General features: G+C 41.7%; 3 protein-coding genes across 3 annotated transcripts; 1 reads left to right on the top strand and 2 right to left on the bottom strand.

Annotated features, from left to right (window-relative positions):
- The first annotated feature begins 245 nt into the window (after nt 1-245).
- On the top strand, nt 246-8233 carry LOC139457431 (uncharacterized). Its single transcript, XM_071238832.1, has 8 exons — nt 246-285; nt 1033-1107; nt 1553-1612; nt 1782-1841; nt 4497-4565; nt 5289-5587; nt 6985-7089; nt 7757-8233. Exons 1-8 carry the CDS (start codon nt 246-248, stop codon nt 8231-8233), a joined length of 1185 nt encoding a protein of 394 aa, XP_071094933.1.
- Nucleotides 8234-10438: 2205 nt separating this feature from the next.
- LOC139457421 (putative uncharacterized protein FLJ46204) lies at nt 10439-10852 on the bottom strand. Its single transcript, XM_071238824.1, has one exon. The coding sequence runs from the start codon at nt 10850-10852 to the stop codon at nt 10439-10441; it is 414 nt and encodes a 137-aa protein (XP_071094925.1).
- Nucleotides 10853-16233: 5381 nt separating this feature from the next.
- LOC139457410 (uncharacterized) lies at nt 16234-25995 on the bottom strand. The gene is made up of 8 exons (XM_071238814.1): nt 25878-25995; nt 25055-25132; nt 23929-23988; nt 22247-22306; nt 22003-22068; nt 19405-19703; nt 17861-17965; nt 16234-16788 (listed from the first exon to the last, which is right to left on the bottom strand). The coding sequence occupies exons 1-8, from the start codon at nt 25993-25995 to the stop codon at nt 16234-16236; spliced, it is 1341 nt and encodes a 446-aa protein (XP_071094915.1).
- Between the last annotated feature and the right edge of the window lie 294 nt (nt 25996-26289).

Genomic DNA, 26289 nt, shown 5'->3' with positions numbered 1-26289 from the left:
TAATTGTTATTCAACTAGGAGTTGAATATGACTTTTTTAGTTGACCCAGGGCGAGCTAGTATCGGGGATGACACGACCACTGAGATGTCATTCGAACTCCGAGTTAGCGCGGTGAACAGTTAAACCTTCAACACAAACAAAGGAGTCACTACCGGATGGTGTTACAACAGCTGAACCTTGCACCTGCGGATAAGGAAACTCGCTGAGGTGAGATCTGAATACACTTTATCGACACATACTTCAACATGGGAGGACGTTGCCCGGCGCGGCACAGGAAAAAAGCAGGCAAGTATATTTCGTTGATGTTATTAACCTCACAATGGCAGCGATGTCACGGTTTAGGAAATCTCGTAAGGTTCATACCATACCACAGAGTTTCAGAGATGTGTAGGCAAAGTTGGTAGTGTCTTAAACGAGCTATCCATTTTGAATCACGTTCACTCGCTATTTTCATGAAACGGTCAGAGTATATTAAAGAATGTTGAGTATAATATAGCGTATGCTGAACACTCAAGAGATTCCAAGGCAGACATTTCTATTTTATCCACACACACAAAACGCCACAGAACATGAGTATATCCTTGATAGTACAGCTTTTGCGGTGAAGATGTCATGGCGGTCCTAAACGACAGAATTTATAAAATATTCATACATGATATGCTAGCACGACTTTTAATTTTTGCATTCGGAGATCTCCGATTATTTCGGTTTCAAGATACAAAAATAAGATATGCTTGTGTGAATGCTTTGCTCACTCGTATCGAGAATTGTGAAGCCTCGACGCCCATTGCCTGATTAGAAAATTCACCTGACGTGACTTATGGAGGTCCGCGAATCTCCAAGAGTTTTCGTATAGGAGTAAACGTTCTAATTTTAATAAAACTGTGAATAGCATTACTTAAATTTGAAATGTAAAATATCGCCATAGCCTTGTTATTGAACGACACCTGAAAAGAAGATGGAAATAAATAGTATGGCCTTAGTATGTTATCATAACATTATGGTGAACAAATCCAAATGAAACTGTTACAGCTCTGGTCATCGTGGTGCTCTTCATTGTCAGCGTCTTCGAGACGAAGATCCCAGCTTATATATCCGGCCTGGTCTGTAAGTAGCGATGAATCACGGACCTTCTTAGAATCGATTTCGTCGAAATGCACAATCTTAGCTATGAAAACATTCAACTCGACCATTTGATCGTCGGTTTTGAAGAAGGCGGCTGAGCCTGGGAATTTTAATTCGTTCCAGAGAGTAAAGGGACATATGCATTTTTGTACGGCTTAGTATACATTAGTCATATTATGATATGATAGCAAGGTTTTTTAAGGGTTCATTTAAGGTTCTGTGCCTCCTAACATGTTGTGCCGCTATCGCATACAGTTTGAAGTAGGAAAAGTAGGAATGTAAATGAGCACGAGACTGGATATTGGACTGTTATAATGGAAATTCAAGGTATGCAGTTAAGAGTTAAAAACACTTGTGTTTAAAGCTTATGTTGTTATGATGGTATTATTACTATGTGACAGGGTGACCAAACATTATTTCGTTCCAGTTGGAAGAGGGCTATTTGACTTTTCCCACCTGGAAGATTTAGTGGACCTCATACAACCAGGTAAAATATATTTTTAGATCATGTAACTGCAGACATTCTGATATAAAATTTCAAATTCATGCAGGCAGGTACGGACAGACTGACACGTTCTTGCACTCGCACCCACCTGACACTGCTGATGAAATGTTAGGATATTGAGATTCGACTTACATAATACTCTATGTTCCAGTTCCCCTCCAGAAGGTCAGGTTTGATGTTTTGCTGAAGGATTACACAAGGAAAATACAAGGTACGGAATATGGTTGCGCTTTGGTAAAAAACAGACCCCAATAGTGTCCTGGGGATTGAGGATCTTATTTACCACATCTGGCAAATTTCACGGCATATTTTACCATATATAATTATGATTAGCATAACAAGGCTGTCCAGTTTACATACACAGTTAATTCACAAGGCCCACGCCTAAGAACAACTAGTCTCGAATATCTGCTGAAACAGTTTCCAGGTGTAAAAATGCAAAATCCTGATGCAAATGTTAGGAATTGATCATAAAAAATCAAGTGTTCGCGAAAAGGGTACGCATGTCCTAGTCTGTCGGTAGCAGCCACAACTCACACAAACTTATAACAAAGTAAGTGCAAATGAGAAAGGAGATGTGAAAACGCCATGAAAAGGTTGGTGGGCGACGGGTCATATTTAGTAAATTCATGTGAATATCTGCCATAATATTTCTGGAATGGCTTAAACAGGCATTTCATGGAGAATGTTGATTGAGAAGCTTAATAATAAGCAAACTGTGTCTTTCTTTGACATTTAAATAAAATGTAGAGGCTTTCGATTGGAAAATCGAAATCATCCAACTGGACCTACAGCTTGGTCATTTGGAATTTCTATGCACAGACACTAAATGTTATATCTTCGTAATCAAGGCTTATAATTCATTAGATGTTTTCGGTTTAAAGCATTGCCCTGGCAGGTTTAGCCATTTCTATGTTGTTGTTTTTTATTTATTTATTTATTTATTTTTTTATTAATTTGTTTAAAAAAAAATTATTATTTTTTTTGGGTGGTGGTGTTTATATTGAAATGTAATGTATCCTATTTTACTATCCTATTTCAAGTTAGTATATGGATTTTGAATAAACAATATCACACACAGAAAGAGGCACATTGTTTTCTGCACACTGCTTACGGAGCTCTTAGGAGATAAAATGTCTACTCCTCCTGCTTTTGAACGTCTGTAATGGCCTGTGATAGTGAACAGCTACGAGGGTCGTTAACGCTGTATATAAATGCTCAATTGGAATTGTCGATTTCACATCCAGGGAGAGTAATATGTGTGGCCTTGTTCAGTGATATTTTAAATAAAAACAGTTGTGGGTATGTCTGGAATACTCGACAAGTTTCCAATAAAATAGGTTTTCTTGTTTCTTTTAAGAAACAGATAGACGTGGAAGCAAAACTTGACCTCATTAAGTGACACAAGGATGTACTGGCACATGGAAATATATGTGACAAAAACCTTTCCATAATCATAAGAAACCTCTGCTAAGGTTCCATTGAACGATTCCGATGATATCATAAGCATATTTCTTTTATGAATCACTACTAAATAATGATGATATCAGGTCGCAAAAATGTTTTCCTGCCCCATCGGTGACACCTGCCACAAACACATGCAAAGGCAAGTCAATTGTTCAGCTAACCATGACGCTTTTTGAAAGCTTACTAAGGCCTTGAATGTAGTAACCCTAATCAAAGAACTGTTGAGCAAGAGTTATATGAGCTCTTAACAACTCTACTACATCCAATGAATATGCAATGGAAAATATTTGGAATAAAGGTCCTTTTGATTAGATTAATTAATTTCTCTTTCAGTTTATCACGAGTGATAGATGTGTAAAGGTTGGACAAATCAAAAGGTTTAAACTTGAAAATGTGTTCCTGGTCTGAGATTGAATAACGTCAAATAAATCTGTTGAAAGTTCTAGTTCCAAATGTGATTAACTCCACTTGTCTCATATACTTTCTCACACTATTTGATTAGACCTTGCTTTTCGCAAACACCTGGTGTCATCTTTGATTTTCAATATGTTTCGGTGGATAACCAAGACTGGTCATTCTCTTGACGTTTTATATATGTTGAATGTTGTAAGAATGATTTGTTGTTAAAAGCTTTGACGAGGATTTGGTGGTAGATTTGCAGGACCCTTTTTGGATTCTAATGAAATTGAGGAATCAAGGATAAAGCTAAGAACAATTTATTCTCAGGTGGTGTACATAACTTATTTGAGTATTCATTATCTTTTACTAGAGTACTTCAACGATAATCTTCTCTTTCAAAACACAATAATTTTCTGGCTGTTCAATAGCGATCTGTGCAATTTAAGAAATTTGAAACAATATGACTGTAGTTTGGCATCTTTAAGGCATATTCAATCATATTTGGTATTGGAGTGGGTGAGTGAGTAAGTTTAACGCCCATTTGAACCGTATGTCAGTTATATCACGGCATGTCAGCTTGATTTTTAAGGAAATTTCACAAAGCTAAAATTATTAGGTTATAACATCAATGAATGCGTGAGTGATGTGAAAAAGTCACATCGGCAGTAAAAGAATCATACATTAATATTAATGAATTACTTAGTATATTAAAATATGCCAACGCTAGGCAGTATATCATCTTTTTATTTTTAAAACTAATTTGAAACGTTTACAAGAGGAAACTATTACTCCACAACCTAGGCTGCAAAAAGCCCGTCATTTGGCTAGAATATTAATGAGTGAGTCCTTGAACAAAAAAGAAAGATTATGATATACAACATATCAAGTTTCTTTCAAAATGTCTGGCGTAGAAAAACTGCATTTGAAAAGTTTGTCTTTTGGCTCCCCCAACCGCCACAATCGTTCATAAGCAGCTGATGACGTTCTTGTATTGTAACAGCATTGCAAGCACATGGCCTGTGGAAGAAAACTGCCGTGAAGTTATGTGAAGAGGAGGAGGATCACCCAGGTTCGTGTCTCCTCCTCAGCTCTGTCGCTTGTGTCAGTGTCTTATGACAAGAACCCATCCAGGAGCATGTCCTATAGCCAGATCTATGACTCACCAAGTGAGTGAGTGAGTGAGGTGTGTGTAACGCCGCTTTTAACAGTATTCCAGTCATATCACGGAGTGTCAGCTTAATGTGGGAGGAAAGCCCGAAGTGATGCAGGTCTTAGACGTTTACCACTTCGGTGAAACCCACGAGCACGGGTATGGTGCCGACAAACCTAGAAGCATAATCGGGGGGAACCGGGATTCGAACCCACAATCATAGATTTCTGGCGTACCCAAGAGACGCAACTCTGCACAGCTAATTGCGGCGCCTTAGACGACTGGGCCACCCGTGTCCTATATGACTGAAGGAAGACTAGGTTCGGGCTAAGTTGCAGTTCCAGCAAATATATTCAAGTCAGTCGAAACGTACTTTGCATGTCTGTAAACCAAAACATTACATGCAAAGTGTGTGTCAACCTCGTAGTTGATAATTATCCTCATTACACACAAACAATGTCTCAGTTTTAAACTAATCATTAATTGTAACCTCTAGATGTAAACCGGAAAATGTTACGCTCCTTGTTCCATGTTCTTGTTCCCAGGCTAACATGTGTTGTCATTCACGTGTTCTGATGCATGCCATTCGTGATTCCAAATGTGTACCAGTTAGTAAGTACATTCGTCTCGCTTTGTCCCCAGGCTGGGCTTGTGTTGAGTCCTCCTGTCCTCGACCCCGGCCTACAACACCAGAGGACAACCTGAGAAGTGTCTTGTCCACCATGTCGGACCTCAACCACCAGCATCTCAGCCTCATGCTGGGGCTATTCCCAGAACCCCCCTCGGGGAAGAGAGTCATGTTTGCCACCGCAGCTTCCGATAACCACTTCAACGAATCTCAGGGGCTCATCCAGAATCTCCATCAGAATGTCTTCCCCCTCATCAGTAACTACACGTTTGTGTACTATGATCTGGGACTGTTACCATGGCAACGAAAAAAGGTGAATAAAACAGATAGATTAAGCAATGTACTCCTACTCCGAGAAGTGTACAATGGTAACCAACATTACTAGAGAGAGGTTGAGACTATCCCAAAATAAGGAAGAACGCCGAAGCTTATTGTATGACGTCAGTCGGGACACACAAAACTCTAGTCTCGATCTTGTAGGGGCGCCCTCGTTTTACAATTACAAGATGAGAATTTGCCTGATGGTTAACTGGTGTAAATGCAATACACTTTGTGCCGGCCATGTGATATACCAGGGGATGGGGGAGTCGAAATTTCAGCTATACATATTGAAGAACTAAATGACACTATTTAGGGACGGTGGGGTAGCTTGGTGGTTAAAAGGTTGGCTCGTCACGCCGGAGACCCGAGTTCGATTGGATTCGCGTGAAGACAATTAAATATTATTTATCACAATCTGCACGAACCAGTGCATTTCTAATCTGCATTTATACATAACTATATGCACTACTTATCGCATTACAATGTGGGCATAAAACAAAAAACAATGCACTGCTAACATAATTTTGCACATTCTAATCAATACACTAACGATACATGTTCCCCAGTTTCCGCAGCAGTAACAAAGCGATCTTGAAGATGCTGTCGCACAATCTGACGATCCTTACGTCGGTGGGTGACCCTTGGTCTTTCACTACGTGGTCGGTCATCTGTAGTGTTGGTGGTCTGGTACCGTTGCTGGACCCTGTATATGGTCCTTACGTGGACTTGAAATGCTTTGGCTACTTGCCGGGCGGTTAGTAAAGCTTGCAATCGTCCAAGGGCTTGGTGTCGCTGATTTCTTGTCAATCTGGGCATGTGGTAGCAATTCAATAACGCATGAATGTTATCCGATCTGGGTGGATTTTTATAGGGCAAGAAATGGGGAAACGCATATGCATTTCAATTTGCACCGAACTCCCATGCATCGGGTTACCATGGCCGTTGCCGTGATGCGTTTGGGCGATTGGTTATATTGTCATCTGCTTTGTTTTTTATCATCAACTTTCATTTTTCCGGACAATGTTAAAATTTAGAAACTTTGACAAAAATTACCCAGCTATCTAAATGACAATTTTCATGCAATGACGTTTATTTTGCGGTTCAGTATATATAATTTAATACCGAATAATCATTATCATCTTTACCTAACGGTGCGTTTCTTATCAATATGTGCATTTAAAATAACTGTGCAGTACCAATTACTGATTGAACACATCATATATGCATTACCAAATGCACTTAACAATGCATTACCAATCACTTTCTGCACATAACTATGCTTACACTTACATACGTAATCACTATCTGCATTAAATAATGGATACATTTCGCTGATAACAATAAGCCCTCAAACGTCTGTCTCTATTTTAACTGTACTTGCAACAACAGCTGATGAGAGATTGTCGTTGTGAACTGAGGCGCTTCCCGGTGGAGTTGATGCCTCCGAAGCTGCAGGATTTACAGTGCTACGCCTGGAAATCTTTCATCATACAGGTATGCTCTGTGATGAATGATATTACATGGAGGTACGTGTTACGCTTGAGCGTTCTACCATCAGTTGAGGCAGTTTCTGTACCTAGCAATCATCCATAATACATGGAGGTGTATTCGAGGTGTGGAGACAGCGTGGTTGGCTTAAGAATGCCTGATGATCTACTTTGCGCAGAGACAAGACAAACCGCAGACATCATTAACACTGTGTTTGTATCCGTTCTATCACGGCGTTACAGCCTAGTGTGGGTGGAAATCCACCAGTGACGTTATCATTTTGGTGGGAACCCCGAGCACGTGTCAGACCAGGGATTATGACCGGGGTAAACCTGGGATTCAAATCTATGCTCTCCCGAATAACTAAGGGCCTAAATCTGCACAATGGATTGCTGCACTTAAGACCACAAGGTCTCACTGTCTACAAATGCGAAACGTTATTTATGATCATTATGAAACATCGCAATTACAAAAGTCACACGAGCCCAGGTGAGACTTATCTTAGTGACAAATATCTTTTGGGTTAATTTATACAACATCCAAGTCCTATGTAATGAATAATCTAAACAGTGTAACTCATTAAAGAGGCTTACAGCTACATAATTTCATTTATAGATGGTTTGTATACCGACCTTCAAAAATCAGTTTTTTCTCACTCACATGCTTTTCTCAGGCTAACCTCCCAAAGACGGATATCTTGGTGTGGGTGGACTCCTCTGTGAGGTTCTGGAACAAAACCATGCCCCAGCTGCTGGATGACGTGGAGAGACGAGGCATTGTCACCTACGCTGATGTCCACTCGGTGGGACAACATACTCTGATGGAGACAATGATCTACATGAAGGAAGACGTGTGTGCTCTAGCTCCAGTCGCTGAAGACCACGGTGGCTTCCTGTTGCTTCACAACGAGCGGTGGATACGTGAGGCCGTCATTAAACCATTGGTGGCTTGTGCCATGAGCCCTAAGTGCATGTGTCCGCGAAACCCAATGGACGTCATTATCTGTGACACTGGCATACACAAGTACAATAAATGTCATCGCTTTGATCAATCTGCAATCAACATCATTCTCAGTAAGCTGTTTAGGGATCACAAAAGCAGCTTTTACTCGCCATTCAACGAGTATCCAAATGTCACATTGGCCAGGTGAACATGCTTAATACTAGATAATCTGTGGAATTAAGATCAGTTCATATAACAATTCATCAATAAATACTTATCTTCATATAATTATGCATTAATAAAAACTATCTTCATATAAACTGTGCATTACAAAATGATTATAGTCATAAAACAATGCATCAATAAATACATATTTTCATATACCAATGCATCATTAAATACCTATCTTCATATAACAATACATTATTTAATACCGATCTTCATATAACAATGCATCATTAAATACCTATCTTCATATAACAATACATTATTTAATACCGATCTTCATATAACAATGCATCATTAAATACCTATCTTCATATAACAATGCATCATTTAATACCTATCTTCATATAACAATGCATCATTAAATACCTATCTTCATATAACAATGCATCATTAAATACCTATCTTCATATAACAAAGCATCATTTGATACCGATCTTCATATAACAATGCATCATTAAATACCTATCTTCATATAACAATGCATCATTTAATACCGATCTTCATATAACAATGCATTAATAAACACCTATACTCATATAACAATACATCATTAAATACCTATCTTCATATAACAATGCATCATTTAATACCGATCTTCATATAACAATGCATTAATAATTACCTATCTTCATATAACAATGCATCATTTAATACCGATCTTCATATAACAATGCATTAATAATTACCTATCTTCATATAACAATGCATTATTTAATACCGATCTTCATATAACAATGCATCATTAAATACCTATCTTCATATAAGAATGCATCATTAAATACCTATCTTCATATAACAAAGCATCATTTGATACCGATCTTCATATAACAATGCATCATTAAATACCTATCTTCATATAACAATGCATCATTTAATACCGATCTTCATGTAACAATGCATCATTAAATACCTATCTTCATATAACAATGCATTAATAAACACTTATACTCATATAACAATACATCATTAAATACCTATCTTCATACAACAATGCATCATTTAATACCGATCTTCATATAACAATGCATTAATAATTACCTATCTTCATATAACAATACATTATTAAATACCTATCTTCATATAACTAAGCATTAATAAATACCTATACTCATATAACAATTAATACCGATCTTCATATAACAATGCATCATTAAATACCTATCTTCATATAACAATGCATCATTTAATACCTATCTTCACATAAAAATGCATTAATAATCACAATATGCACATGAGTAGTTATCATTTGATAACTTGTTGCACGTCAAAATAGATTAGGAAATACCTGTATACATATAGATTAGTATATAATCGTATGGTTGGTTTGTTGTTTAACGCCGCACTCAGCAATATTCCAACTGATTGACATCATGAGCATCGATCCACGCAATTGGGATCGATGACATGCATCAACCAAGTCAGCGAGCCTGACCACCCGATCCCGTTAGTCGCCTTTTCCGACAAGCATAGTCACCTTTAACGGCAAGCATGGGTTGCTGAAGACCTATTGTACCCCGGAATCTTCACGGGTCTAATATAAATGGAACACTGGTCAAAGCGATGTTAAACACAAGTCGCTCGTGTGTTGAACAATGTGAGTACCGTCCCACTGAACAGAAACAACATGGGAGTGCGTGTGTGTACAACAGTCGTCGTGTGCAGAGATAATAACATCTCTAAGGTAAGCCCACACATTCTGAACAAACAATTCTGAATACATGATATCCACATTCCCACTCAACACCCAGACTGCTTTCAAAATATGTTTAATTCAACCCCTGTCCCAATATGTGCACTTTACAATGCTACGAGTCACACCTGTTTGCTCTCCAAAACAGAGCCAGACATTCACATCACACTCGGCACGATGACTAAGTAGGACCAAGGGGACCAATCGTCTAATGGTGGCGTCCCCAATAGGCATATACATAATATATTTCCAGTCGTACCTTATGTTCAACATAAATATGTCAAATACATAATTATATTGGTTTAGATACTCACACACGAGACTCTCCTCATGGAATTATGGGCGGGCGAGTGCGAGGGTGAGAGTGAGGATAAAGGCGAGGGCGAGGGCAAAAGTGAGGATGAGGGCGAGGGCGAGGGCGAGGGCGAGAGTAGGGTGAGGGCGATGGCCAGGATAAGGTCGAGAGCAGGGTGAGGTCCAGGATAAGGACGAGGGCTAGGGTGAGGGCGAAGGTGAGGGCGGGGGCGAGAGTAGGGTGAGGGCGAGGATAAGGACGAGGGCAAGAGTGACGGTAAGGGCGACGGTTGGGGCGAAGGCGAGGGCGAGGATAAGGGCGTGGGCGACGGCGAGGGCGAGGGTGAGGGTTAGGGTGAGGGCGTGGGTGAGGGTATGGGCGCGGGTGAGGGTGTGGGTGAGGGCGTGGGTGAGGGCGAGGGCGTGGGTGATGGCATGGGTGAGGGTGAGGGTCAGGGTCAGGGTTAGGGCGTGGGTGAGGGTGAAGGTGCCGGCCAGGGTGAGGATGAGGGCGAAGGCGTGGGCGAGGGCGTGGGTTAGGGCGAGGGAGAAAGTGAGGGTGAGAGTGAGGGCCAGGGATAGGGCGAGGCCGACTAGGGCACTTGTGGAAGTCATATACTTAGGCTTCACCTAAGTGTATTGTATATTATGTTATGCATTGTAAATTGTGTCCAATGTAATTGTTATTTGTATAGTTTGGCTTTACTCAGTTCTTTAACTTGGAAGTGTTGTTTGTCAAGGCGGCAACAAAGGTACATAATTAGACACTTACATTAGTATATTGTTGACGATGAAATTGCCTGTTTGACCTGACATTTATCCGATACATTTAACGTAAACGTCGCTGAACCAGCCTTCAATATCTACAGAAACAGATTCCATTGGGTGTAAAAGACAATATAGTTTTGGAAAACCGACAATCGACGATGACACTCACACTAATTTCATTACAAAAGTAAGTACCAGTGAGAACTGGAGGTGTGAACTCAATGTGGAGGTCGCGGTGACAAGTGTCATATGCAATAATTACCCCTGAATGCCTACCATTAAATGAATTTAACCAGCAGTTTAAGTTAAGTTGTAAGTGTGTCTTTCCTAGAAAATGGAATACAATGAACAGGCTCTAAAGCACCTTTGGGACTAGGGTTGTGGGAAGGAGGTCTGGGATTTTATAAAAAAAAGTAAAATGTCCCAGAAAAGTATTGAAAAAATATTATTATGCTTCAGACTGTTGAAATAAAACTTGTCTGCCACAAAGAATTACATGCACTATGTTTACGAAGAGATAATTCTTACTGGAGAAAATACGCTTTTCATAGCCACAAGACATTTCTGCAAAAGGCAGAGTGCGACTCCGACTATAGCATGACTGACTGACTGAGTATTGTTTTACGCCGCTTTAAGCAATATTCCAGCAATATCACGGCGGGGGACACCAGAAATGGGCTTCACACATTGTACCCATGTCGGGAATCGAACCCGGGTCTTCAGTGTGACGAGCGAACGCTTTAACCACTAGGCTACCCGACCGCCCCGACTATATCATGAGCATGTGTTTATGAATCATTTTCAAATTGTGATGACATCAGGTGTTCGCGAAAAGATGAGTGTATATTGCCCCACCAGTGGCATCAGCCACAAACACACGTGAGGCAGTCAATTATTCGCCTGAAAAACACACACGGAACAATTGGTTCAAAATAGGGAACTGCAGCAGACATCATTTTTGTCACTGCTGTCAAATTTGGAAATTTCCTCCACATGTCTACCATAAAAAAATATTTTTTTACCGAGGCCTTGAATGTTGTAACCCTGATCAAACACCTTCTGAGCTCTTTGAAATCTGCGTATCTCTAAAGAGCATGCTCGAATGTATCGCGAGAGTTGTGAAATATAAACACCAAGGGCTGGAAGTGCAGGAATGTTGCTCGACATAAAGGTAAAGCTGACGTTTGGAAAGTTGAAGTCATCCCTCTTGTCAACAGTCTTGTTTATCTTTATGCATATATCTAAATATGAAACATATGAGACGTTCTCACTGGTCTCCTATATTTCTAGTTTAGGTGAGAAAACAGTGGAAGGGAATTGGCCAATTAATGGTTATTGAACGACATCATAACCATCGAAATACCTGAAGCTAAGCCAAACGTTTTGGCCAATTTCCGATTCATATGCATAAAGAAACAGCTCAGAAGGAATGGGAGCACGCTGGGATGACTATTTCATGCCTAAATATGGAAGTCCAGCATTTCACATATTATTTTCTCAGCGAACTTGAGATGCCATTTGCTTTCTTTTTAGACAAATTGACCTGAAGCTTTTAGATGGAAATGTAACATATCTATGGTCACCACGTTTTGTAACAAAAGCCCCACGGCTCAAGGAATGGAGTTTTCCCTTAAGTTTGTCAATTGGGATAGTGGTTTACGAAGTTGAAAAATCAAATATTTTGACAGAATTGAACTGTCCAGTCAAGCAAATCCTTTGGGTTTTTGAGAATCGACGTGGTATTAATTCCACTTTTCTCAACTACGTGGGAAGACGCCTTGGCGGGCTCAGACTCTCATTTTAACAGTTGGTGTTCAAGCGTCCTACGACCAGTTTCTGGCTGTTTTAGAAAAAAATAAACTACAATGTATTTACATCAGTGTCATAGTACATGAAGAAAGTATTCACCAGGCACAACTTCTAACGAACTTTCAACTTCCTGAGAATGAACACATAACTAATTTAATATAACAACTAATTTCTTATAAAATAAAACAAACTCTGTTACAGATGGGGAGCATTCATTTGTTTCTAAGATCTAAGACGGGAGGGGAGAGATTCATTAAATGAATGGTATATTCAGTAATATGCCCAAAATGTTTAGTTTGTTGGCACTAGTGAAAACAATGAAAAGTTTGTTTTGTGGAAATTACCCAATCGTCACATTTTTGTTTAAATAGTGAAAATGAACAGATCGTTTGTTGAGTTTGTTGGATTCAGCTGGGAAAAAAACACCCCCAAACCCAACAATCCCCATAGAAACGGAAAGGGTTCTCCATGACTATATTTTTAGGCAAAGAAACCATGTTATATCTCGATTAATGTAGGTATGGTTGGTTGGTTGGTTGTTTAACGCTTCTCTCAGCAATATTCAAGCTATATGACGGCTGTCTGTAAATAATCGTGTCTGGACCAGACAACCCAGTGATTAATATCATGAGCATAGATCCACGCAATTGGGATCGATAACATGCATCAACCAAGTACGCGAGGCTGACCACCCGATCCCGTTAGTCGCCTTTTACGACAAGCATAGTCGCCTTTTACTTCAAGCATGGGTTGCTGAAGACCTATTTTACCCCGGATCTTCAGGGGTCAATGTAGGCATGTTTTATCCACCCATTCGCTTATCACTCTCACCCTCGGGGGTTATTTAGAGAGTTGCTTTTTGCACTGATGAACTCCTTGGGCGCGATCAACAAAGTGTTTGTAGCACTGGGATAGTCCTACGCCTAAGTAACTACATGGTTAAGAAGGCTCGTAACGGTACGAACGCTTTATTGATCGGAACCTTCAAAATGACATCTAAAAAACAAAAAATATACTACAAATGCTGGTTAATATCATCCTTTCCTAAACCAGGCATAATTCATGTGATCAGTTTTGACGTAAGTTTTTTAATAATGCCATAGGTGGATAATGTGGATTTAGATATGCTTTAGAGGCGTTATTAATGACAAACCTCAGGTTGTCAATGACGACACTTGCACTTTTGTTAAACATGTGATGGTTGAGAGTGTACCCGTGAATAAAGAAATTAATGGTCCCATGATAACGGGCATTCTGCGTCTCACCTTGTCTATGCTTGCGTCGCACCATTGCACGGAAGTTTGTCATGATGTAACAGTTGGTTATGTCCCCAACGTACGACACGAGACTTCACAGCAATATTCCGAATCCTCTGCACTGTACAACAAGGTCCGCCGACTTGTGTAAACTTGCACATTTGACCTGTTTACAAATAACTCACAACATGACAAGCTGTGATATATCAGTTGTGAAATATGTATTTTATACAAATTTCAACATTCCCAGTCTATATTTCATGAAGTAGATGGCGAATTGTCTAGGTGACAATTGTGTTCTTGTAAAAGTTGGCGGGATCAGTTTTGTATGGCGGTCCCCTTGTTTGAAAGCACCGCTACCGCCTTGGCATCTATTGTTGGAGGTACATGTTGATATCATATTATACTTGTCTCTGCGTCCATTGCCGAACTGGATGACCGTGATATACCTGAAGCTGACCGACCTGAACTGCATTAGGTGTATTATTCTTTTTGTCCCGGTGGCACCTCACTGCGCGTATGTTGACATAGATCGCGTTGAACATTATGTCCTCGAAAAGTGCAGTTAATTGGCGCCGACTGTGAATAGACAACAGAACAAACGCCGCACTCAGCAATATTCCAGCCATATGACGGCGGTCTGTACATAATCGAGCCTGGACCACACAACCCAATGATTGATATCATGAGCATCGATCCACGCAATTGGGATACGATGACATGCATCAACCAAGACAGCCAGCCTGTCCACCCGATCATCATCATCATCATCATCACATTGGAGTTTTTACGTGCGCCTTCCGACTATTAGCGTATTGCACACGGGGTTGCACTTATACTATTGGGGAAAAAAAGCGTAATGAACAAATAAAGAAGTGCAACCCCCAAAAATATAAATTTTACTGACCTAATTTAATAAAGCTAAGGGGGGTGGGGGTTTGGCTGGGTGGGAGTAGATGATAAAAGAATATACAATAATGTGGAAGGGTTTGGGCATGGGTGGTGGTGGTGGGGGGGGGGGGGGGGGGGGGGGTCAAGCGTTGGAAGGCACGGCGTCAGCTGGCGAGCATGTGTGGCTAGAAGTCTAGCGGCGGTATCCTTGAAGTAGTCTCTTGGTCAGCTTCACTTCCTGGAGAGACTCTTGGCAAGGAGGGCGGCGGTAATGGCGATGAAGTGGTACGCCATTACTCTGGAAGAAGTAGTACAAGTCTGTGAAGCTTGTCGTACTCGATGTTCTGTCCCTCCCCCCCCCCCCCCCCCTTGTGCACAATGATCAAAGGGACTCCTTTGGCGTAGAGCTGTTCCATCTGTATCTCATTATGTGATAAAATGTATCGGCTTGAGATGAGTGTATAATTTTAGAAGGATATTTATAGTAAATGATTGAATTCACTTCGAATGAATTTGGTGTGTTCATCTTGTGGCTGCTAATGTTTTTGTTACAATCCCCTGTAGTGTCTCTTAAGGTCAACCTACAAGCGTTATACCACAACATCTAGCAATTAAACAAAGTTTGGGTGAAATCGATAACATTTTAATGTTGGTTTAACTTCACGCGTTGTACCAGTTAGGGGAAATCGAAACCTTTGGTGACAAGGGAGCTATTTAACACTAGACTAGCCCACGGGCCCCGCCTACGGATGTTTCAACAGAGTGAGTGAGCGAGTTGGGTTTTACGCCGCTTCGACCAGTATTTCAGCCATGTCACTGCGTGTCAGCTTAATATGGGAGGAAATCCCGAAGTAATGCAGTTCTTAGACGTTTACCACTTTGTTGAAACCTTCGGGTCTGGTGCTGACAAACCACATAATCAGGGCGAACCCGGAATTCGAACCCACGATCATGTGTTTGCTCGCGTGCCCAAGGGACGCAACTCTTCCACGACAGGGCCACCCAAGCCCCTATGAAACATCAAGTCACAGAACCCTGGACAAGTACTGCTTTCCGCTCAGAGCTTAATAACAACAATATAACAAAGAGCAAAAAATATACACATGCCGTCAAACGTAATTAACTAATATAACGGTGAAAAATCATCATCTCTGCGAATAAAAAATAATCATACAATGTCAATAATGTCAATAACAAAAAATCAAATTAAAATTGGTCCTAAAATACTGGTCCTTAAACTAAACAATGCAGTAAGGCTGATGCACCTGAACTTTAACATCCACTGATTCCCAGTGTTTTACAAAAGATGTGTGAAGATCTGTCAAGTTCCCCAAAATAGTCATCATCCCCTCCACGTGCAAGCGTCACATTTGGACGCTCGTTGAATGGGGAGTACAAACTACTTCCGTGCCCGCGAAACAGTTTGTGTAGTATGATGTTGATTACCGACTGGTCAAAACGATGACACTTATTGTACTTTCGGACTTTGACGTTGCATCTTTTCATGTGACCTGAACGTCGAGGGCACATGCACTTGGAACTCATAGCACATGCTACCCAGGGTTTGATAACTGCCTCTCGTATCCACTGCTCGTTGTGGAATAGCAGGAACCCTCCCTGATCCTCTGTGACGGGAGCCAGACTGCAAGTATCTTCCTTCATGTAGGCGACCGTTTCCTTCATTGTGTGTTGGGCAACGGAGTAGTTGCTGCCGAAGGTGACAATGCCTCGTCTCTCCACGTCCTTCAGCAGGTGGGGAACGGTCTTGTTCCAGAACCTGACGCACGAGTCGACCCACACCAATATTTCTGTCTTTGGGAGGTTAGCCTAAAATATCGGTATGAATTGTTATTGAGTGAATAAGTGAGTATGGTTTTACGCCGTTTTTAGCAATATTCCAATGGCTGAATTTGGTTTAACGCTGCTTTGAACAATATTCTAGTTATATCAGGGAGGGTCATCTTAATGTAGGAGGATAGCCTGAAGTGATTCAGGCCTTAGGCGTGTACAACTTTGGAGAAACCCACAAGAACGGGTGTGGCGTTGACCAACCTAGAACCATAATCGGGGCGAAAAGGGAGTCGAACCCACAATCATAAACAAAAGTGTTTTCGCATGCCTAAGGGACGCAACTCTGCACAGTGAATTGCAGCGTTGTAGACGACTGGGTCACCTGGGTCACCTGGGTCACCTGGGTCACCCATGTCCCTGGATGATAAATCTGCATTAGAATCGTTCAGTATGGAATGGGGGAATTCTTGTGAAGGTTCTCTATCAAAATGCTGTACTCGTATTTGATACCATTAATCTAGTCTAAAGTGCAGGGCAAAAGAAAACATACAGATGATGATGACCAAAATAATTACAAAACGTTACTAGGCTTACTCGTTATGAGATACTAATTGATGTGATGCATGTAATATCGCCTATGATAACCATATCAAATACAAGACCAACGAATAACCATTTACTTTTTCATATTTTGCTTCCATAAAAGAATGGTGTATATCATCTTTGGTCCGGCTGTATAGAATATAATAAAATCGTGGGGTGTTTTGTCTCTGAAAAACATAGGCCATCCATCTTACAGTGTAATATGAGAATGCATGTTCAGTTATATCGACTGCCTCCCAATACAAACTGTCATTTCAGCATTTGCTGTCACAGACGCATTATTTCTGTGCCGATTGCCGTCAACTCTTGAATGATCCACTCATTATTGTGCCGACTGCTGTCAGCTATATGAAGGCCGGAGTGAGTAGACCAATGTTGTTTAACGCCGCAGTCAGCAATATTTCATCTGTGTTAGGTGTAAATGTTCGAATAAGATCCTGGCAAACCGGCAAACCAGCAAACCAGAGCTACGATCCCATTAATCGGGCACCACAAGTTATAGTACCTGTATAATGAACGGCTTCCACGCGAAACAGCCTAGGTTCTGGAGTCTGAGCGGTATATACTTCTGTGGGAACTTCCGAACTTCACAACGACAATGTTTTTCAATCTGAAAAAGATTTAAGGAACACAACTGAAACAGCAATATATTTCGGTTGAACCTCGTGATTTAGAAACATCTTTCTGTCCTTTCTCGTCATCTTCGTATTAATAGGCGAGGTGAGGTGAAATTGGATATAACGGCGCGTCTAAGCTTATTCCACTTATATAGCGACGTGCATGCACGTGTGTGTGTTTGGCTGCTTGACTCATGCCGATTTATAGTGCTAGCTCACTGAGATACTATGCCGCAGTTTAACATGAATACCCCACTCAGACACAGTATACTGACTCCGAGCCGACCAGTCTTTGTTTAGCCCCTCAATGCCGAGCGCCAGACAGGGTTACAACAAGTACCATTTTTTAACGTCTTTTGGTATGACGCGGTCGGGTATCGAATCCCGGACCTTCCGCTCTCCGGGCGCACGCTCTACCACTAGACCACGGAGGCGGTCTCCTTCGTATTAATAAATTCACACAACTAAACGGATGAGAGGCGCGTGGGCGTTGTCAAAAATAAAAGCGATGCCATCTGAACATAACTGAGCAAACAGTCGTGAAATGCTGGACTTCCCACAGATAACATCTCTGTGAAATGGCAGTGCATCGCAATGCGCGTCAATTGTGTTCCCCTCCATGCTGATGTGGTTCTGTATGCATATGTTAATCGGAATAATTGCTTGGATTCAATTTGGCAAATTGAAAACACAGGAATTGGGCCAAGAAGTTTAACTTATGCTTTAGAGTGAGTGAGTGAGTATGGTTTTACGCCGCTTTTAGCAATGTTCCAGCAATATCACGGCGGGGGACACCAGAAATGGACTTCACACATTGTACCCATGTCGGGAATCGAACCTGGATCTTCGGCGTGACGAGCAAACGCTTTAACCACTAGGGTACCCGACAGCCCCCTATACTTTAGATATATGGCCGATATGATATGTAGTTGAATAATTGTCCAATGTCCACGTCTTTTGAGATACAATCGCGTAAACTCTCTCCACGAAGATTGCGATGAGCGTCATGCGACTCTCAACCATACGTTATTTGATCAGGGTAACAGCATTCAAGACCCTTGCAAGACTTTCAAAACTTTGTGTGATAGACACGTGGGGGATATTTATGTTCACACATCACTGGCCACATGCAATTTCCCATTTTGACCTGTACCACCATGTGTCCTTGTGTGTTCAGGTAGCCCCTTGCCTTGCCTTTCCATGTGTTTGTGACGGGTGCCACTGATGGCACAGGATAAGCTCACGTGTTCGTGAACACCGGGTGTCACGAATAATTCACTATTTGATCACATATTGGTTAATTGTTTCAGCGTGCATTTCAAGGCGTCCTGGAGATATAGTTTTCACCGGTGTCCATAATACTTAACACAATACAAACATCTGAATGGTCCCTACAATCAGACCTTTCTTGAAGATCCATTGATATTTTCACCTTTTTACGTTGCCCCGGCAACAGTCCAAGATCGTAATACACGAATGTGTAGTTGCTGATGTAGGGGAAGACGTTCTGATGGAGATTCCTCATCAGACCCTGTAACTCATTGTAGTGGTTTTTGGACGCTGCACTGACGAACATGACTCTTTTGCCCGAGGGGGGTTCTGGGAATAGCCCCAGAATTAGGCTGAGATGCTGGTGGTTGAGGTCCGACATGGTGGACAAGACACTTCTAAGATTGTCCTCGGGTGTTGTAGGCTGGGGTCGAGGACAGGAGGACTCAACACAAGCCCAGCCTGGGGACATAGCGAGATGAACGTACTTACACACCGGTTTAACTAATACAGATTGGGATACACGTTACTGAACATAGAGCGAGCGACAGATTATGCCCCTAAATCATTGAATTGGTACCAAATTCCCCCGAGCGTTGCCTATGGTGATATGTGAGGGTCACATCACCGCCATCAACAATACCCGAGCAATTTCAAACCATGATATGCTGTCGTACAATAAGTGTCCTGTTATACTATGAGAGCTGTTATACCTTACCGGTTCAGTCGTACAGGGATAGATCTGTCATGCCATAAGACCGTCACATGTGGATGGTTCTGTCATACCTTCATTGTTCTGTCCTGTTATGAGAGTTATGTCGTACCGTTAGAGATGTGTCCTGCCATGAGATGTGTCCTGCCATGAGATGTGTCCTGCCATGAGATGTGTCCTGCCATGAGATGCTGACAGGCCATGAGATGTGTCCTGCCATGAGATGCTGACAGGCCATGCGGTGCTGTCGTAAGATGAGGTTGTGTCGTACATGGATGCATCTGTCATACAATGAGGTTGTGTCGTACATGGATGCATCTGTCATACAATGAGGTTCTGTCGTACATGGATGCATCTGTCATACAATGAGGTTGTGTCGTACATGGATGCATCTGCCATACAATGAGGTGCTGTCGTACATGGATGCATGTCATACAATGAGGTTCTGTCGTACATGGATGCATCTGTCATACAATGAGGTGCTGTCGTACATGGATGCATGTCATACAATGAGGTTGTGTCGTACATGGATGCATCTGTCATACAATGAGGTTCTGTCGTACATGAATGCATCTGTCATACAATGAGGTTGTGTCGTACATGGATGCATCTGTCATACAATGATGTGCTGTCGTACATGGATGCATCTGTCTTACAATGAGGTTCTGTCGTACATGGATCCATCTGTCATACAATGAGGTTGTGTCGTACATGGATGCATCTGTCATACAATGAGGTTCTGTCGTACATGGATGCATCTGTCATACAATGAGGTTTTGTCTTACATGGATGCATCTGTCTTACAATGAGGTTGTGTCGTGCATGGATGCATCTGTCATACAATGAGGTTTTGTCGTACATGGATGCATCTGTCATACAATGATGTGCTGTCGTACATGGATGCATTTGTCATACAATGAGGTTCTGTCGTACATGGATGCATCTGTCATACAATGATGTGCTGTCGTACATGGATGCATCTGTCATACAATGAGGTTCTGTCGTACATGGATGCATCTGTCATACAATGATGTGCTGTCGTACATGGATGCATCTGTCATACAATGAGGTTCTGTCGTACATGGATGCATCTGTCATACAATGAGGTTCTGTCGTACATGGATGCATCTGTCATACAATGATGTGCTGTCGTACACGGATGCATCTGTCATACAGTGAGGTTCTGTCGTACATGGATGCATCTGTCTTACAATGAGGTTCTGTCGTACACGGATGCATCTGTCAGACAATGAGGTTGTGTCGTACATGGATGCATCTGTCATACAGTGAGGTTCTGTCGTACATGGATGCATCTGTCTTACAATGAGGTTCTGTCGTACATGGATGCATCTGTCTTACAATGATGTGCTGTCGTACACGGATGCATCTGTCATACAATGAGGTTCTGTCGTACATGGATGCATCTGTCTTACAATGAGGTTCTGTCGTACATGGATGCATCTGTCATACAATGATGTGCTGTCGTACACGGATGCATCTGTCATACAATGAGGTTCTGTCGTACATGGATGCATCTGTCATACAATGATGTTCTGTCGTACACGGATGCATCTGTCATACAATGAGGTTCTGTCGTACACGGATGCATCTGTCTTACAATGAGGTTGTGTCGTACATGGATGCATCTGTCATACAATGAGGTTGTGTCGTACATGGATGCATCTGTCTTACAATGAGGTTCTGTCGAACACGGATGCATCTGTCATACAATGAGGTTCTGTCGTACATAGATGCATCTGTCATACAATGAGGTTCTGTCGTACACGGATGCATCTGTCATACAATGAGGTTCTGTCGTACATGGATGCATCTGTCATACAATGAGGTTCTGTCGTACACGGATGCATCTGTCATACAATGAGGTTCTGTCGTACATGGATGCATCTGTCATACAATGAGGTTCTGTCGTACATGGATGCATCTGTCTTACCACGAGGTGCAGTCGTACCATGTGAATTTTGTCAAACAATGTTCGTTCTGTGATACATGCAGGGTTCTTTCATACTGTGGGGGTTCTGCGTGATGTACCTGGATGTATCTCTTCATCGCATGGTTTCACTATATTCTTTCTCCACAGCCCTGAAGTTTGTATATCTGCAACAACAACACAGGAAAATAACTGCAAGTACTCTTCGAAAAAGCTGGTGTTTAGGTGTCACTGAATTTTTAGGTCGTTTCACGGTCGTTAGTTTACTTTATTTTAGTTAAATGTTAAGACTAAGATCGCCTCATTCAGATAGTTGTTGAAGTTCATTATGGCTTCATGCATTACCTTTCAATTTCTTTGTGTAGTCTTTTAGCAGAGCTTCAAAAGTGACGGTTTCTAGGGCAACTGAAACATTATAATATTGTAAATACATCTTTTGTTTACATTATTATTATTATTATTATTATTATTATTATTTTCAGATTAAAATTAAAAAATGCAGCAAAAAGGGTTTACTCATCATCAGCCCAGGGCCCTTGTCCCTTCTACACGCAGCCCAGACAGCGAATGGGATTTCTCCCAGGAAGCGCTGCCTAGACAAACCAACCCAGAACCTTTCGGAGAATGTGAAGACTCCCCAACACTGCAGCTTTCTGCATTACTCAGATCGTCAGAAGGGCTGTATTCCTGGTAGCAAACCCAGGTACTCTCCCAATGTCAGTCAACAGATTGGGAGGAACCAAACTCTACGGCACCGAGAACAATGGGGAATCGGACTACTTCTCTTGGGATACAAGCGTAACATTCAAATAATACAAATGATAAGGACAAGATCAGATTTTTGGGCCTGGATAGGTCTGAGGCTGTATACGGACCTATTCCAAAGAATTGTTGCATTTATCATTTTCCATGACGCACTCTACATATTCTGGGTCGTACCATGGATCGACCTCTGTGTCAAAACCACAAGCATGGCGAAGACGGTAATAAAATGATCGAGCCATTCCATCATGTCGCTTAATATACTGTGTTTTTTGCCAAGCTGGGCATCCTCTGACATATGCTATATTTCAAATTTACGTTTTGATGCAAAATCACACAACTTCTCAACACACTGTACGTAATTTCGAAAATCCTTGAAAATCCTTTAGTCTGGGCAGATTTGATATGGTACTTCGCTTGGTTGACACTCATTTCTGTACCAGCCAGTAGTACAGAACCATCAACAAAATCAACATAGACATTATGTCCTACATCCTTGGCTCGTTTAAGAAAACTGTGGAATACCTTGTTTTCATCATGAGTTTTGACATGCTTCACAAAGACATGTCATCAGACAAATAAATGTGTGTAAAGGTGAACAATACGAAGAGCCGCCCCTTTAATCAAACCACACCCTCCTATTATAACTGGTAAATACAAACGTGCGTTGTTTAACACCGCCCTCAGCAATATTGGAGGTAGATGACGGCGACCTATAAATAATCGAGTCTCGATCAGACTATCCAATGACTGGTAATATGAGCAACAATCCACGCCGTCTTGGTGTGAGGACCAACTTTCAGCCTAATCACGTGGTCTGTTTGCTCTCACGACCAGCCAATGCTGCTGGGACAATAACGTTTCACACTGATGGCATATAAGCATGGCATTTCTAAGGTGAGGTGAAATGGGGGGTCAACGTCGCGTTCAAGATTATTGCATGTAGATAGCTGTACTAGTAAGATCGGTAATAATGCTAGCCCACTGAGATAACATGCAGCAGTATAACATAGATAGCCTACTCAGACAGTGTCCTGACTCAGAACCGACCAGTCCTTGTTTCATACCCTTAATGCCAAGGGCAACAACAAGTACCATCTCTTAACATCTTTAGGAATGAGTCGACCGGGGATCGAAACACCAACCTTCCGCTCCCTCTACAGGCGCTCTATTCACAAAACCACATATAATTGGTTATATATATTGTTTGCGCAAAGATATTAATTTTTTTCATAATATTCAAAATCAACATCGCATGTACCTACCTGGTCTTAATGGTTCCCACAGTATTTCACGGTTGGACAATTCCACGGTGTCCGAAAACGCTGTAAGGTACATGTAGGCCTGAACTCATTACAGAATGTCTGTGATTGCGATAAGTATTGAGTGGTCGCAGAATGTTGTTTAACGCTGGTGTTATCAGTCCAGCTAAATAATGGCAGCCAGGGTCTGGCAAACCAGAAGAATCACAAGCAATGATCTAAACCATCGGGGCACGACGACCATATCAGGTCAAACAATGAGGCCATCCAATCCCCAATTCAGTCGGCTTTACAAACAACCAGAGACACTGTGGATATGTTAGTGCGTGAAGAAATGAGTGTGGTTTAACGCCCTTTTCAGTTGTTTGTTTGTTGTTTAACGCCGCACTCAGCAATATTCCAGTTATATGACGGCGGTCTGTAAATAATGGAGTCTGAGATAATCCAGTGATTGATATCATGAGCAGCTATCCACGCAACTGGTGTACGACAACATGCATTAACCAAGGCAGCGATCACCCGATCCCATTAGTCATCTCTTACGACAAGCATGGGTTGCTGAAGACCAATTCTAACCACGGGTATATTTTTCAGTTATGATGTGGGAGGAAAGCCCAGTGTGTTGCAGTGTGATAAATGAATGAGTGAGTGAGTATGGTTTTACGCCGCTTTTAGCAATATTCCAGCAATGTCACGGCGGGGGGCACCAGAAATGGGCTTCACATATTGTACCCATGTTGGGAATCGAACCCGGGTCTTCAGCGTGACGAGCGAACGCTTTAACCACAAGGCTACCCGACAGCCCCTGCAGTGTGATGAAGCCCACTAACAAACCTGAATGTAAGAGTCAGCATGGATTTACGCCGTTTTTGGCAATATCACTGTATCATTACAACGGGGACACCAGAAATGGGCTTCACACATTGTACCAATGTCAGCCGCATGACGAGCTACCACCAGGCTATTCCACCGCCCGGTACAAACCTGACAAACCTATAAAAATAATCTGGGATTCGAAACCCACGATTATAGGTGTCTGGAATGCCCAAGGAGCGCACATGAGACTAGGCCACCCGGGTCATCGGGGAGATGCAAGGTAGACATGTGGAGATGTGTTCCAGATACTTACTAACATATGGAGTTATTTGAGTCCAGATGTGCTCCTGGATGATCATATAAAGCGTCAGGATCATCACGACGACAGAAGCTGAAAGAGTGACTGAGTGAGTGAACGAGGTTTTAGACCGTAGTTAGTAGGCATCAGCCGAAGCGGCGACATGCAAAGTGATAAACGGTCCCAGGCCAAAACGAACAACAGATAACAGATACCCAACCGCCGGCACGCCTTATGATCGCAACAATGCCAATCGAATAACTGTTATTTCAACTTTAGTTTGTCTTCATTTCATTAAATCGTACTTTGTCAGTCTAAGAATGGTCTATTGTGTAAAGACAATAGCACAACGCGCAGATACCGAGGAACCATCCGATGATATAGTATTGTGCAGATGTGAGTGAGTGAGTTGGGTTTAACGCCGCTTTTAACGCTATTCCAGTTATATCGCGGCGTAGGAGGAAAGCCCGAAGTGATGCAGGTCTCAGACGTTTACCACTTCGGTGAAACCCACGAGCACGGGTATGGTACTGACAAACCTAGAAACATAATCGGGGCGAACCGGGATTCGAACCCACAATCATAGGTTTCTGGCTTGCCCAAGGGACGCAACTCTGCACAGCGAATCGCGGCGCCTTAGACGACTGGGCCACCCGTGCCCCCTGTGCAGAGGTGAAATGCGATAATCGATAAATACTGTTTACATACAACACATTGAGAGAGGACATATCTTGCCCATGCAAGAATGCAGTGAAACTGAAATATAGTAGACAAAGCAAATCATGAAATATTAACATCTTCATCGTGAATTGCAACGACACCGATGAAAGTCCTTCACCTGCTTTTGTCTTGAATGCCACCATCCTCAACTCGTGTATAGTGTAACAACACTGTTTAAACACAGCCACCTGTAAACTTGAAACATAAATACCTGAAGTATCATTGTGGAAATACATGTTTACCAGGAGATTTACGTTGTTATTAATATCCGGTGTGTACAGACAGTTATTTCCCCTGGATACAATTTACTGTTGTAGTGTGAAAGGGACATGTTACTTTGAGTCGGGTTTTTTAACGACCCAACTCAAGCGTGCTATGAACAGTATTATTTGCTTCTAGCAGAAAAATCATGAAACTCTGCTTCCGGAATCAAGAGATTCGAGTAATTTCTCTGACTAAAACCATGTTGAGGATTATATATAATTTCTCTGCTGATCTATAGCTGTGTCAGATTTACTTGTTAAAATGCT

Source organism: Haliotis cracherodii, unplaced genomic scaffold (assembly GCF_022045235.1).
Source record: "Haliotis cracherodii isolate W230 unplaced genomic scaffold, xgHalCrac1.p SCAF_1, whole genome shotgun sequence".
In the NCBI taxonomy this organism is placed as follows: Eukaryota; Metazoa; Mollusca; class Gastropoda; order Lepetellida; family Haliotidae; genus Haliotis; species Haliotis cracherodii.
The sequence above is the reverse complement of the archived record's forward strand: the minus strand, read 5'-3'. Positions and strand labels throughout refer to the sequence as shown.